Genomic DNA, 16,477 nt, shown 5'->3' on the forward strand with positions numbered 1-16,477 from the left:
ACAATTCTTCTTCTAATGACTATCATTAAAAAAAGCATTTTGAATTTTTTTTTTTTTTTTTTTTTTTTTTTTTTACACAGAATAAATATTATAATATGAAATAAGACTTCAAAATGCTTCATTATGATTTTTTCCTAAATGATTTTTTGTTGAGATCAACACATTCCTGTGAAAAGTTTCACTATTGACTAAACTGCATTTTCCGTCAGAAAATTTTCAAAATACTCAGTTTACTGGTACTTGTCTGCTTGCTCAGAACAGTGAGGTAATCAGATTCCAGTGCATGGGTTCAGTATAGCCTGCTCAGCAACCGTTTTAATTAGCTAAGACATCACAGTCTCTCTAGAGGAGCTCTCTAGAATCATAGAACTGGAAGGGAACTCGAGAGATCATCTAGTCCAGGCCCCAGCACTCAAGGCAGGACTAAGTATTATCTAGACCAGGGGTTCTCAAAGCTGGTCCGCTGCTTGTTCAGGGAAAGCCCCTGGCGGGCCAGGCTGGTTTGTTTATCTGCCATGTCCCCAGGTTCGGCTGATCGCGGCTCCCACTGGCTGTGGAGTAGAGTGGAATAATTACTTCTCATGTCTTGCTCACAATACTTCTGCTAATACATCCCAGAATGATGTTTGCTTTTTTTGCAACAGCGTTACACTGTTGACTCATATTTAGCTTGTGATCCACTATGACCCCCAGATTCCTTTCCGCACTACTCCTTCCTAGGCAGTTATTTCCCATTTTGTATGTGTGCAACTGATTGTTCCTTCCTAAGTGGAGTACTTTGCATTTGTCCTTATTGAATTTCATCCTATTTACTTCAGACCATTTCTCCAGTTTGTCCAGATCATTTTGAATTTTAATCCTATCCTCCAAAGCACTTGCAACTCCTCCCAGCTTGGTATCATCCGTAAACTTTATAAGTGTACTCTCTATGCCATTATCTAAATAGTTAATGAAGATATTGAACAGAACCGGATCCAGAACTGATCCCTGCGGGACCCCACTCATTATGCCCTTCCAGCGTGACTGTGAACCACTGATAACTACTCTCTGGGAACGATTTTCCAATCAGTTATGCAGCCACCTAAAATAGCTCCATGTAGGTTGTATTTCCCTAGTATGTTTATGAGAAGATCATGCAAGACAGTATCAAAAGCCCGACTAAAGTCAAAATATACCACATCTACTGCTTCCCTCCCTATCCACAAGGCTTGTTACCCTGTCAAGTTGGTTTGACATGATTTGTTCTTGACAAATCCATGCTGAGTCCACACCCACAGCCAGAGCCCGCCCCCCCCATCCTGCACTCCGAACTCCTCATTCCCGGCCCGGAATCCCCTCCTGCACTGCAAACCCCTCATTCCCGGCCTCACCCCAGAGTCCACACCCCCAGCTGGAGCCCTCACACACACACACACACCCGTGCACTCCGAATTCCTCAGCCCCAGCCTGGAATCCCCTCCTGCATCCCAAACCCCTCATCCCCAGCCCCACCCCAAAGCCCTTACCACCAGCTGGAGCCCACACCCCCTCCTGCACTCTCAACTCCTCGGCCACATCTCGGAGCCCCCCCCACATCCTGAAACTCTCATTTCTGGCCCCATCTGGAGCACGCACCCCCAGCCCAGGCCCATACTCCCCCCACAACAGTCCAGAGCCCTCTCCCGCAACCCAACCCTTCATCCCTTGCCCCACCCCAAAGCCCGCACCCCCTGCCCCAGCCCGGTGAAAGTGAGTGAGGATGGGGGAGAATGAGCAACAGAGGGAGTGAGCTGGGGCGGGGCCTTGGAGAAAGGGCAGGTCAGGGTGCTCGGTTTTGTGCAATTAGAAAGTTGGCAACCCTAGATGTGGAGAGTTTTTAAATCTCCAGGAAGGAAGGATTATTGTGAATTGTGTCTTATCCCTGTCCAGTCAATCAGATCCACATCTTTCAGACACAGAACTAGTGTGTGTGTTTGAGAGAGAGAGAATGTTCTTATGTGCTTCTGCCACAACCCAGTCTTTATGATGAATAAGTTGGCCTCTTCTGGCGCTAGAATTTACAGTTTGCAGCTGTGTATGCACCCAGAAAACTATGTTCCTCAATAGGACACCAAGTATATAGGTAAACATGAGCACAGTATGCGTTGCAGGGTGTAGCTGTGCAATGTTGTGATGCTGTCACCACTGTAGGGAGATGTTTTTCTGGTGCAGTAATCAAGGTTGTCCAATTATCAAGGAATTAATAGGCTGCTGGTGGAAAAAAGCATTGTGATTGATCAAGAGATCACAGTTGGAGAATTAAAAATAAAATAAAATTGGCCGGCTAAGTAAAATTCAAGGGAAGGGAAAGTGTTTCTATCTCCCCCTCTCAAACTTTTTAAAGAAAACAATGGGACTCTGATGTTTCATTACCAAAAATTACCTTAGTTATACAAATTTAAAAATAAATGTCATGGTTTAGAAATACTGCAATTCTCAGGTAATAGAAAACTTAAATGCAGCCCTAGAATTTAATACCATCAGCTTTCCCACACTCTGCAACCCATTAAGCACCTCTGAAGATTAGCTACTGTAAATGACAGGAGTTTAGACTCTTGATCACAGAATAACTTTAATTTTGGATTTGTCCAAAATTGTGCTAATATCAGAATTTTCAGCAATTCTGAATAGAGATGTTTATGGATTGCTACAGGTCTGGCTACTTTTATATACAAATGTGTCACAGGCTTTGCAGAAAATATATGAGGCATGGATGAGCCATCTTCCCAGCAAGTATTTTTTTAAGCACTCTTTTTACAAATGCCATCAATTAATACATTTTAGAATAAGCTTTAAAACGATGGATCCTTATAAAGAAAAAGAATAAGCATTTCCGCCTACACACTGCTTCTGGGTTTCAGTATTAATCACTACTGTATATATAGCTGAACTTCAACAATCTAAATTATTTCTCCTCTTTATATTTCCAAAGCATTTTTTTTAAATAATAAAACATTGCACAATCATTGGCATCAATGTGTGACTAAACTCATGTTCACTGTCTAAGTGGGTCTTGTAGTTTGACTGCAAAAAATTATCCATCAGTTATTGCTTGTGTATGCGCTAGCTTTGCCAATGTTTTCATCAATCATTTTCATTTAACGGAGGCAAGTGTCATTCCTTTGGTCAGAATAACGTTATCACAGGCAAAGAGTAATATATGGCCCTTTGTGACATACAGAATCATTATTATCATCATCAATTCTACGTATTGTTCCATGGCACATGAATCAAAGGATCTGGTTGTATTTGGTTACTGTATAAATATTTTTGTAGTTGCTGTAAATCAGGAGGTAAATGGACACAGCTCTAATGACCTAACTGATGTTGCATCCATTTAAACCTCCTGAGAACCTAGGCCTCAGCATTCTCTTTAGTTATTTGCCTTGTCATAGTCCACGGTACTGCAATAAGGTATTTGTGACCCTAAGAGCATCCTTAGGCCAGAGGGCAAGTGGCTCCCTGGTATTTAGCAGTGAGTTTCAGCTGGCTAGATCATTGTACTCCAATTCATTACTGTCATGATCTGTAGCTAAAACACGTCATGTAATATATCATTGGAAAACTAATAACACACTGGGGATTAATATCATTGCCACATGTATGTATGAATACTCTATATGGAGTCATGGATGTTCTCTAATATTATGTTTTAAAGTCTGTACCTGAATGAAGTAGAAACAGGTGTGCCCAATCTGGAATACAAATGAAGCACAGTGACAATGGGATTGCAGTTTACTTATGCAGTAAACAGAACCACCAAAGCTCACGGGATAGTTTGGGGAATCCACATGTCCAGATCACAAAGGACTATGTATTTTGTTTGTCTAACCAGCCTGGTCATCAGGCAGAGACAGTGAAGACATATTTACATGCAAGGTAAACAAAGCCATCAGGAGAATAGGTGGGGAAAGATGATCACTTAATCTCAACGGGGGATGGAGACAGCACCCCCAGAAAGCCTTCCTGCTTTTTGAAGCAGGGTCAATGAACTTTTAGAGATATGCTTTTCAAAGGTTTACTGGTCTATAAAGGGAAGAGCAGAGAACACCTAAGTTATCCATCACTTTAGGGATAAAGAGGCCAGAGCTCTTGGGATTGCAGAAAGATGGATCCTTCAACCAATGGGGCTGAAACCTCTGAAAACTGCTTATAGTTGAGAAACCTGCTTAGGCAAAGATTGTGATAGGCTGGAGTTAAGTTTTAGACTTAGAAGCATCTTCCAACTTTTGTTTCTAACCTTTATATTTGAACTCACTTAAAGTCCTGTCTCCTTTTGTTAATAAACTTGTTTTACTTTTAATCAAAACCAATCCAGTGCTGTGCTTGAATTTAAATGTTTGTTAATTCCTGTTGAAGTGATAAAGTGTGCAGCTTGTCTCTTTGAAGGAGCATACAAACCTCTGAACGGTGGGGGCGAAGGACCTGTCTGGTTTTAAGATTAAGCTAGATAAGTTTATGGAGGGAATGGTTTAATGGGATAATGTGATGTTAGTCAAATGAACAGTGTGCCATCGCTGGTAAATAGTATCAATGGCCAATGAGGGTCTGGCTGGAGAATCTTGCCTACATGCTCGAGATTCTACTGATCGCCATATTTGGGGTCGGGAAGGAATTTTCCTCCAGGGTAGATTGGCAGAGGCCCTGGAGGTTTTTCGCCTTCCTCCACAGCATGGGGCAGGGGTCGCCAGCAGGAGGATTCTCTGCTACTTGAAGTCTCTAAACCGCAGGATTTGGGGACTTCAACAGCAGAGTCAAGGGAAAGGGTTGGGACGGCTTTGTGGCCTACATCATGCGGGAGGTCAGACTAGATGATCATAATGGTCCCTTCTGACCTTAAAGTCTATGAGTCTAGGAAAGGGCTGGGCATTGCAGAGCCGGTGGTTTGGGGAAAATTCAGGACTACAAGGTATTGGGGTCATCTTGCCAGGTGTAAGCAGAGCTAGTGTATATCTGAGTGTGGCTGGCATATAACACGACGGCAGCTGGAATCAGAGTGCTGAGTCAGAGCTGCTTATTGCACAGATGTTCAACGTGTGCTGGTCTGCTGGCAGTAGGGGTCCAGGCTGAGAGCTACAGCAGCAGAGCATTTAAGGCATCCGGGCAGGCAATGACACACACCCCCACAGGTCTGGATTGCATCTCAGTATTCCAAACAGTGAATTATATGAAAATGAAGAGACCTGGTATTTAATACCTGCCCACCCACATCATCTGCAAAAAAAACCCCTCCCATTCGAATGCATACAAATAGTTTTTATATTTTGGACACAAAGAGGCAGATTTATTCATATTTAGAAAAGTCGCCTGGTTATATAGTGCTTTACGATCACAAATCTCCACAAACAGTGCTTTAAAAAAGAAGGTAAATATAATTAACTCTGTTTTACAGATGGGGAAACCAAGGCACAAAACAGTGAAATAACTTGACCAAGATTATAGAACCGGTCACTAGCACATCACAGCCTGGCCCTGGCCCCTCACTGCCAACGGGGAGCATGACTGGAGGCTCTGCCTGTATCAGAGGGTACTTCCCAGCCAGCTCAGACCCAGTGCCAGGGCTAGGAGCAAACCTTTCTTTGGGTTGTGGTTTTGCAGGGACGGGGTTGTAATCTTGTCCCTCTGCCATTCACCCATAGCTCTCACTCACCCACTTCTCTATCATCGTAACTGGATCTCTCTCTCTCCTTCCTGGTTACCCTCACCCTTTTACAGTTCCCATCACCTCTATTTGCTCCTCTTTCCCTCTCCACTTGGATCCCCTCTTGTCCTACAAGTGTATGTCCCACATCCTGCTGATCACCTCTGATAACATTTGCCCCAATCTCAGCCCTCCCTCCATTCCCACCCTATCCATTTCCCAACATCCACCCCCACAACGTCTCTTTCAGGTCACCATTCCACACTTAATGACCTCCCCGCTCCTTCACTCCTCTTCTCTTGTTGTCCCTGGGATGCTCACTCCATCTCTAAAAAGATCACAGCCATTCGCAACCTGTTCATCTCTCTCTCTCTCTCTCCTGCTTCTGGCACTCACACAGACCTGCGTCCCTTCGTCTGATGCTGCCTCTGCAGCTGCCCTCTCTAACCGAGGCATCTCCTTTTCTCACTCCCCCAACCCTGGGTCAGAAGAGGGTGGGGTTGGTGGACTTCTCCTCTCCCATTCCTGACACCGCCAACCCCTCCCATCTCCCCCTTCCCTATCTTTGTCCCCTTTTGAACAGCTCTGCATCTGACTCTTCTCCCTTCTCCCACTTCATGTTGCTATAATCTATCATCCACCCAACTCTTCCCCATCCGCTTCCTCTCTGACTTTGACTGCTGGTTCACTCTCTTCCACTCCTCATAATCTTCCACACCTTCTTCCTGTCCCTATTCTACCTATCATCTCTCATTCATTGTTGAAATGTCGACTCCTGCCTCTGATTGGCCCACGATGCCAGGCGGTATCACCTATTTGTTAAATGTTTAGACAACCACCTTTGTGCTTTTTACCAGGCTGCCCCTCAGGCTTGAGAGTTGCTCCTTGTAAACATCTTCAAAACTGCCTGTCATGCTGACCAACACTGTCTCTTAGTTTCCTTGTACTCCCCCATCTGTCTGCCTGTAAACATCCATTGTCTCTCAGCTTATACCAGAGGTGGGCAAACTACGGGCCACGGGCCGGATCCGGCCCCTCAGGGCTTTGGATCCGGCCCCCAGGTGGCACCACGGGCCCCACACCACTCCCAGAAGCGGCCAGCACTACTTCTCTGCGGCCCCTGGGTGAAGGGGGGGCAGAGGGCTTCGCGCGCTGCCCTTGCCTGTGGGTACCTCCCCCAAAGCTCCCATTGGCCGGGAATGGGGAACCGCAGCCAATGGGAGCTTCGGGGGAGGTACCCACAGGCAAGGGCATTGCATGGAGCCCTCTGCCCCCCTCCCACAGTGGCCGCAGGGACGTGGTGCCGACCGCTTCCAGGAGCGGGGCCGGGAGCGGGGCCAAGGCAGGCCTGCCCTGGCGGGCACCGCTGTCACCCTGGAGCCACTCCAGGTAAGCGGTGCCAGGCCGGGGCCTGAACCCCTTCTACACCCTGCACCCCAACTCCCTGCCCTGAGCCCCCTGCCACACCCTTCACCCCTCCTGTACCCCAAGCCCCTTCCTTAACCCCCCTCCCACAACCGGCACCCCAACTCCCTACCCCAGCTCTACATTCATGGCCCTGCATGCAATTTCCCTACCCAGATGTGGCCCTCGGGCCAAAAAGTTTGCCCACCCCAGCTTATATTAAGGCTATGTCTACATTACCGCCTATGTCGGCGAAATGTATGAATATTCCACCCCCCTGAATGACAAGTTACACCCACATACGTGCTCATGTGCACAGCACTATGTCAGCAGGAGAGCTTCTCCCTCCAACATAGCTTATGCCGCTCACAAGGGTGGTGTTTATGCCAATGGGAGATCTCTCTCCCATTGGCATAGAGCGTCTTCATCACATGCACAAGCCAGTACAGCTGCACCACTGCAGTGCTGTAAGTGTAGACATGCCCTTAGATTGTAAATTCTTTGGAGCTGGGACCATCGTTTTATTCTGTCTTGGGGATCCAACTCCTTGACTGGGGCTCCTTGATGCCACAGTAATACAAATAATAATAAATAATAAAACACAAACAGTCTATCCAGAGCTCCATCCACCAGACTACACTGGTTCCCAATAATAACTATATTATAATTATTTGTTATAATGACTTTGAATTCTTCTAGTGCCCACAGAGTGCTAGGCACTGTCCACCCACACAGGAAGACTTAATGCTTGTCTACACATACAGTGCTGCAGAAACACAGCTGCATTGTGCTATAGTGCTTAGTGAAGATGCTACCTATGCCAACAGGAGAGCTTCTGCCATCAACCTAGGTACTTCACCTCCCTGAGGGGCACGGGAGAAGCCCTCCTGTCGACATAGCACTGTTTACACCATGGATTATGTCAGTATAACTGCATCCCTGAGGTAGGGTTGCCAACTTTCTGATTGTATAAAACCGAACACCCTTGCCCCGCCCCTTCCCAAGGCCCTGCACATTCTGAGGGCCCCCCCTCCATTCTCCCTCCCTCCGTCGCTTGCTCTTCCCCACCCTCGCTCACTCACCCATTTTCACCAGGATAGAGCAGGGGGTTGGGGATGCGGGAGGGGGTGAGGGCTCTGGCTGTGGGTGCGGGCTCTGGGTTGGGGCCGGGGATGGAGTTCGGGAGTGCAGGGTTTGGAGTGCAGGAAGGGGTTCCAGGCTGGGACAGGGGGTTCAGGTATGGGAGGGTTTCAGGGTGCGGGCTCCGGGCGGTACTTACCTCAGGCGGCTCCCAGGAAGTGGCAATATCCTTCTGGTTCCTAGGCGCAGGGGTGACCAAGGGGCTCTGTGGACTGCTCCCATCCGCAGGTGCCTCCCCTGCAGCTCCCATTGGCTGTGGTTCCTGACCAATGGGAGCTGCAGAGCTGGCATTCGGGGTGGCATCTGCGCTGCGGGCAGGGGCAGCGCATGGAGCTCCCCTGGCTGCCCATGCTCCTAGAAGCCGGAGGGACATGACGGCCATTTCCAGGAGCTGCTGCGGTCAACTAGATTTTTAGTGGCCTGGTCAACTGTGCTGACTGGAGCCACCAGGGTCCCTTTTCGACTGGGCATTCTGGTCAAAAAACAGGTGTCTGGTAACTCTACCCTGAGGGTGTGGATTTTCCACACCCCTGAATGACACAGTTATACTGAAATAAGTCTGTAGTGTAGACCAAGCCACAGTCTCTGTGGAAGAGCTATTTGTCAAATAGGAATAATTCTACCTCCCCCCGGGAGATGTTGTGAAGTTTAACATTTATAAAACCATTTGATATGCTCACATGAAAGGTAGTATCTATAAAAGGAAGTTGTTCTTATTAATTTCCAAAACAACATATAGTTTACCCATAAGATACCAAGAAATTAATCTCGACACGTTAAATTTCAGGCTGTGATGTTGAAGAAAATGTGTGTTACTTTCTCATAAACTTTGTTTAACACAATGGTTTTAAGATTAACGACCAGAATAGATTAAACTGCTCACTCTTTAGCATTCTTTAGGGGAAACTTTATCTAACATCCATAGACCATATTTTACACTGCCTCAAAGACCATCTCTCTGTTAGCAGGCAAATTCTTACATGATTACAACCCAGGAAACTACTAACCTAGCAGTAAGTATAGTTTATTATAACTTTCCTATATATACTTTACAGTGATTTCTTTTTCCACAAGGTCATTAATTTAAAAGTTATGAATGGCAAATGTAGTATAGTGTATAGAGGTAAATGCATAAATATACATGCTTAAGCATTGGCCAATATCAAACATATCTCACACACACACACACGAGATTTATATCTTTTTATAAAACGAAGGGGAAATTAAAAATGGAAAGTCCTGAGTTGCTGGATCAATATTAATATTTCTAATGAAGTGTGATCCACTGCAAACACATATAGCCACTTTGCTATGAATGACAGGTCACGAAAATGATTTTTCAAGGTTTCATTTCACCATTAGGAATTACTTGTGAACAATTTCATTTTTTTTACCGAAGAGCGAAGAGTTTTTTATACAATCACTGTGCAGGTATACTGCAGAACTAAAAAGAGAAAGTGCTGATACTAAGCCATTTCTTACAGTATAAAATAAAGATATGTTTAGCATCTTTTTCTCTTTTTTGCCCAGCTCTTTTCTAGTTTCTCTTATCTTTTTTTTTAACTCTCATTCCTTTTTAACTACCTGTTTCTCTTCCACCTTGTATCGGTCAGAATCACCGCAATAAAACTGATCTTGATGTTAGCTGCATAACAGAGTAGCTACTTTTAAACAGTTGGTCAACATGCAGGTAAATGTGCAACTTCTGACTAAGATGGGGCTGCTCTTTCAAAGGAAGAGCTGCAGACTGTCGACAGGAAGGACAAGATCGTATAGAAATGTAATATGAGCAAGCTGTGGAAATGGAAGAATTACAAGCGGTTGTCAAAATCTTAGCATTTTCATCTAGCAAATTCCAGCTCACAGAAGTTGACTGTTATATCACGTTCACTGTAAGCACGTGTGCATTGCTTGGTATTTTTGTTTTATAAAATACAAATAACCACACTGGCGTAAACCAAACGTGCAGATGGGGAGAAAAGAGACTGTAGATTGTGTGGTGGCAGTAGAATCCAATATGCATTTTGAGAGTAAAACCCAAAACATTCATATTATGTCCCACCCCAATTTACCTCTTTCATCCTATATGCACCTAATCCTTCTAATTGCTCATTACATGTCTTCAATCTGAAATGGCTAAAGTACCATTTTTGTATGTACTGTCTTTTTATAGAAGAGTCATATACCGGTGGATAAGATAAACATGCACAAAGTGTATAATTTATTTATGCGTATATTACAAGCCTTCAGCTCATGGATAAATGACAAGTGGCTGTAAAAAAAAATCATGTTTTTTTCTTTCTTTAAGCTTCTGTTCCTAGGTGGCCAGTTCCAAAAGTATATGTTCAACATGTCTCACATTATTAACATACCTCACACATTCCACTATCACCTCTGCACAATGCTTCAATGGACAACAGGACCTGAGCATTATAATTCAATGTGTGGAAATACTCTAATTATCTGCTGTTGAAAACACTGATATTGCATTAGACTGCTATTGGGACAAAATAAAATATATATAGTAAGTCTATACAAGCCTATTAGAGTACTAACTGCATATTTTTCTTCTTGCATTACTAAATGCCATTTGCTCATATTAGTGATGTGTGACATTTAAAAATAAATAAAAAATTGTGTTACATACTATCCAGGACAATTCACAATGGAACAATCATTCAGATTATCTGTTGGGAACCTGTTTTTTCAAATCAAGCATAACGTCTTCAATAGTGCTATTCTCAATTTACATAGAATATAAGAGATTAGTTTTCTAAGCAACCTATATAGTCGCAGGTGCAATTATTTTTGCATGTGTGGAAAAAAAATCTAATTTGTGTACACAAAATATGTATTTAAGCATCTAACTACCTGGACCTCAAACCTGCAAACTATTACCAAAGCAAATAATCTTTACTCATATGAGCATTCTCAATGAAGTCACTACTCACTTGAGCAATGAAGATGTGTGTGTGTAAGAGTCTGCAGGATTAGGTCCTTGATTTGACAGAAGATGCAATTTTCCTGTACAAATCTGATTTGTTGTGTATGGAAAACTGTATACCCAGTTCTGGAGAACTGAGAGAAGACCCTTTAAAAATGTGTCCCTCAAACTACTTTCAGGTAAGACACCTATTGTGTGTTTTGCAACTACAACAATGGACCTTGAAAGCAAAAAAAATGCTTTATTATTTCCCTAGGGAGCAATCAAATTATTAATTAAAGAATGGTTGATATTACTTTGTCTTATTTGTTTAAGATGAGGTAGCTCCTACAAAGTGCTAGCCACTGGCTAACCACATGTTTATCCATCCCTACTGCATAGACCTTATAATGTAAAAATAATGGATGAAGGGCAGGGTAAAGGAGTAAAACATATGGACAATATGTTGCAGTACACCATGCATTAGACAGAGACCATGTGTTCCTGAAATGCCAGTCAGTTGCTCTTTCTATATGACCCACACATAATCAGATCCAGAAACGGGCTGATAAAGGTCAAGGGAAATGATCTAGTAGAAAGTCTTTGTCATTACAGAAAGTTGAGAACTGCAGAACTGTTAGCTTAATTCCTTTCTTCTGAAGTGCACAATATAGACCTGTCTGTGGAGAGAAGTGAGAAGCAAGCACTCCTCTCTGCAGTACCTATAATTTTCATATAGATTTGTGGTTTCAAGGGATTTATAGTGGTAGAGAGTTTGGTCAGTCATGATCATTCAATGTTTTTTTCAAACCTATTAAATTATTATTTGCTTTTTCTTCTCTTGGTGACAAAAAAATTTATTTTGCTATTAGTACACTATAGCAGTGTGATTCTGCTATGGGATCTAATTTACTTGCAGTGTTGACAAGATGGACCAAGAGCGTAAAGAATAAAAACAGGATAATTGCCCTGGGGGGAGGGGAAAGGAAGGGAGGACTTCAGAAGACAATATTGTAATGATACAGAAATAAGACAGGTGTTTAGCATTCACTGCTAGACCCTAAAAGTATCTGTTACAGATCTCAGAGTGAAAGATCGTTATTCATAATACTGCTAGCATGGTGGTAAGATTTGCAATCGCTCCAGAAAAGCTATAAAAAGGATTAGAGGTTAAAACATTTTTTAATACATTTTGCATTTGATCCTAGGTAAACTGAAGGGTTTTGGTATCTTTGTTCTTTTCTACTTTCCGCTACAATCGGATTTCATATGTTAACATGGCCATATGTCACCATTTGGACGTCATGGATCTAATTCTCACATACACTCTGGCAGTGTAAGGGACCTGAAAATGGGCGTAGCTGTAATTTGCACCCAGTAGCACATTAACATCCCAAGAAAGATGTAAAAGGGCCTTGCTGAAAATGAGACTCAGCCCCCGTGAGTCTGTATTAAACAAAAGCTTATTGATGCATAAAGAAATCATACACATACAAGTCAAGTATGCATCACGTTCACCTGCAGCAGCAGGAGCCTCAGTATTTAGCTCACTAAACTCCAGATATTTTCAGTCAAACTTTACTGAGAAAAAACTATTCATCATACTCCTGTGTATTCTGTTGCCCTTTTCAAACTATTTATTCAGCTCTTTTTATAGCTCATTTCTACTGTACACAATTTATCAATGGTTAAAATGTGAAGACCCAAAATAACTCAACACGTCACTGTTTGCCATGCTGTCTGCTGCACTGGATAATGAAATGGGAGTTTCAGAACTTCTAATCAGGACAGGAATTACATCAGTGATAACAGAAAATGTCCAAGACTCAGTTTACTGGATAAGTGCGTCATTCTGTATATTTGTGTATGTGAATTCAGAATTTCGGGTTCCATTAGCAGCACAAGAAATAACTACCCCAAACAAACATATGGTGGTATTATCATACCAAGTGTATCAAGGAGTGAGCAGAAATGTAAAGGGCCTATGTGTCAGAGAGAAGCATAAAGAACACCACAAAGAGAGAAAACAAAGAACTATTTTATATAGACAAAATAACAAGAGGCGTTAAGTTATCCTTTTACATGTTCTCCTTAGATTTTACCATTTTTCTACCAATATTTCCCATGCTACTTGTCAAAATATCCTTAGTAATATTCACTGTGAATTCTACTGCTGACTAATTACTTATTTCACATATAGCTTGCAGTGATAGGGCATTCTACAATAGGTCTGTTACTAATTTTTCAACATAATATTTCCCTTACCATGTAGTAACCCTGGGCTTAGCTTGTCTAATGTGCATTTTACACCTGACACTAAATAATGAGCAAAAAAAAATGAAATATAGTTTAACTTATGGTATCAGTATTGCTATGTTTGTCATATAATGAAAGACATGTCTAAAAGACTCTGAATCATGTTCTCTCTCTTTTTGAAGAATATTGACTTGTTTGGGTTGTTTTTTTTTTTAGCTGTGTATCAACATTTTTTGCTTTGGTTTAACAAGTCCAGGCAAATGAATTTAGGAAGTGTCGCTGTCAGTGAAAAATAAGTACAGGTTATATCAAATATAATGTAGGAATACTTTACAGTGCAAGCATCATTACTGCACGGTACACTCTGTTCCCTTATTATTCTCAGTGCTAGACCTGCAGAGTATGAAATGATTTGAAGTGATTTAATATTATATACACTTGCACTCTTTGAAGTGGGCCAAGCCAACTGCAATTCATCATTTTTGTGACCTTGAACATTTGAGCATGAAAAAAACTGGTCATTTATGGTTGACAAATACCATTATGAACTGCATGACTAGTTATTAAGAACACAGGTCAATCCCCAACCGCTCCCTGACTACACATAGTTTGTATTATTCTCTGTACTCTATTAATTGTAGCCTATAGATCAAATGATATAGAAGATATATACCTGTTATTCCCTCCTCTCTCAGTTACTAAGAAATTTAAGATTTTTACTTGCAGCAATTAACTGTAGAAAACCTAGCTGATAACAATTTTCTAATATGTGTCTTTCAGACATTCCTTTTTATAAATAATTCCCAACTTTTTCCATTAAACAGGGTAAAGAACTAGATTTTGTCATGTCACTTAAAATTAGTTTGCACCCCAGTTAGCACTGCACAGCTTTGCATTATGTGAAAATATAAGTATTGCACTGTACTTTTTGCAGATTTCCACATTAATCTGTGAAACAAAATAACTGATGCAAAATTTCCTCTTGTGGTACTTTCTCTCTAGAACAGAACTGAGAAAAATAGTCAAACACAGGGGCATTTACTATATTATTCCAAGAAAAATCACTTATATTTATAGAGATCATGTTTACTGCATACAAGTATATTTACTTTTTCCTTATTAAAGAGACTAGAACATCAGCTGTCAAGTCATTTTGCATTAATAGAAAACTTTACCCCTGTGTAAAAAACAAGGCTTTGTCAGAGGAGGGGGAAGAAGATGGCAAACAATTTAGCGGATTATTCCCATCAGAAATGCCCATCGTTTGCCAGAACTACAATACATACACATGTACAGTAACAATGCACAATGAAAAGAACCAAAGTAGTAACCAGATAAGTTAACAATGTGAAATGAACTATTAGCCCCATGCCAAGCAGAATTGGTTGAAGAATGATACAACCAGTAATAAAACCTCAATATTATACTGCACTTCTAGATCATCGCACCACAGCCGCTGACTCTCCCATGCAGTAAAGAATCAAAAAATAAAGTAAGATCTTCCAGAACAACATATTTTCAATTAGCCAGATACTACATGACAAACTTTCACATGAATATGCGTATGGGTTTGATTTAACAAACCATTTGTAAAAAATTGATTTGGACCTTAACATAAATTAATCAACAAATGTTCATTATCTCTGCTGCAACTTTAATGCCTCTGGGGGTTTTGTGTTTTAGTTAAAACATGCAAAGAGATGGCAAATCATCAGACACAGTTGCCGACTGCATAGTAATTTCAGGATGCTGGTTTGCTCTTTTCAATAGCTTGTATAGTCTTCTGTAATTTCTTTCACCACTGACCAAATGATACTGCAAACTCACCCCAAGTTTGGGAAACTTTCTGCATTATATCAAGATTCTCAGACACTAAAATTAAAACTACGAATGATAAATGACCCTGTAGTACTACACTCACTACTATGTTCTCCCATTAAAATCCTTATGCAGCTTACTATACACAAATCCTTTACTCTGATTCAACCTTCCTTCCAAACACAATCCAAACATGCTCTATTGGTAGCAAACCCTGCATACAAATTAATGTGTGTTAAATATATGGAATTACAATGTACATGCTACACTATGGGGGAATAAAACAAACAAATGTTGCCCCTACCTTGATTGGCTTAGATGACTGACACTTGACATGATGGGACACACTTGCTGTTTGGTTCATGTTTCAGCACCCTGGATAGTGCACAATCCCACAAGGAGTTGGAACGGATGGCTAGAAATCAGTTCTTTTTTGTAGCCGACTTTGCTGCTGGTGGTGGTGCTGCTGCTGCAGGAGTGTTTCTTACTCTAGACTGAGAGAGTTGGCATCTTACTTAGCTTCAGAGTATTCATTCCGTTCATCATTCTCGGCGCTCCTGGCAATGTGCAATAGCAAGCTAAAATACTGCTTCGATTCACTTCCACTGCACCTTTCCAGCACTGAGAATGTGACAGCTACACAGCTCAGCCAATGATCTTGGCTCCCATTCTCTCTGAAAGGGCTGAATACCAGAGAAAGTACACCAGATTAATTGCAGGTCTGTTGCTTAATGGGGCACTGAAAAATCCCCCTCTCACCCAATTAAATCATAGAATCATAGAATAGAATCATAGAATCATAGAATATCAGGGTTGGAAGGGACCTCAGGAGATCATCTAGTCCAACCCCCTGCTCAAAGCAGGACCAATTCCCAACTAAATCATCCCAGCCAGGGCTTTGTCAAGCCTGACCTTAAAAACCTCTAAGGAAGGAGATTCCACCACCTCCCTAGGTAATCCATTCCAGTGCTTCACCACCCTCCTAGTGAAAAAGTTTTTCCTAATATCCAACCTAAACTTCCCCCACTGCAATTTGAGACCATTACTCCTTGTTCTGTCATCAGGTACCACTGAGAACAGTCTAGATCCATCCTCTTTGGAACCCCCCCTTCAGGTAGTTGAAAGCAGCTATCAAATCCCCCCTCATTCTTCTCTTCTGGAGACTAAACAATCCCAGTTCCCTCAGCCTCTCCTCAACTTTTTGTTGCCCTCCGCTGGACTCTTTCCAATTTTTCCACATTCTTCTTGTAGTGTGGGGCACAAAAATGGACACAGTA

At 42.1% G+C, this 16,477-nt stretch overlaps 1 protein-coding gene across 1 annotated transcript in view; it reads right to left on the reverse strand.

The window, feature by feature from the left end:
- The window catches only part of DPP10 (dipeptidyl peptidase like 10), an 827,330-nt gene extending 811,706 nt beyond the window's left edge, over nucleotides 1-15,624 (reverse strand). Inside the window, exon 1 of the mRNA XM_034785374.1 lies at nucleotides 15,505-15,624. Within this exon, the coding sequence (XP_034641265.1) occupies nucleotides 15,505-15,564 (60 nt within the window). The 5' untranslated portion in view covers nucleotides 15,565-15,624. The remainder of the gene's footprint in view (nucleotides 1-15,504) is intronic.
- Nucleotides 15,625-16,477: the final 853 nt, after the last annotated feature.

This window comes from Trachemys scripta, chromosome 11 (assembly GCF_013100865.1).
Source record: "Trachemys scripta elegans isolate TJP31775 chromosome 11, CAS_Tse_1.0, whole genome shotgun sequence".
Classification (NCBI taxonomy): Eukaryota; Metazoa; Chordata; order Testudines; family Emydidae; genus Trachemys; species Trachemys scripta.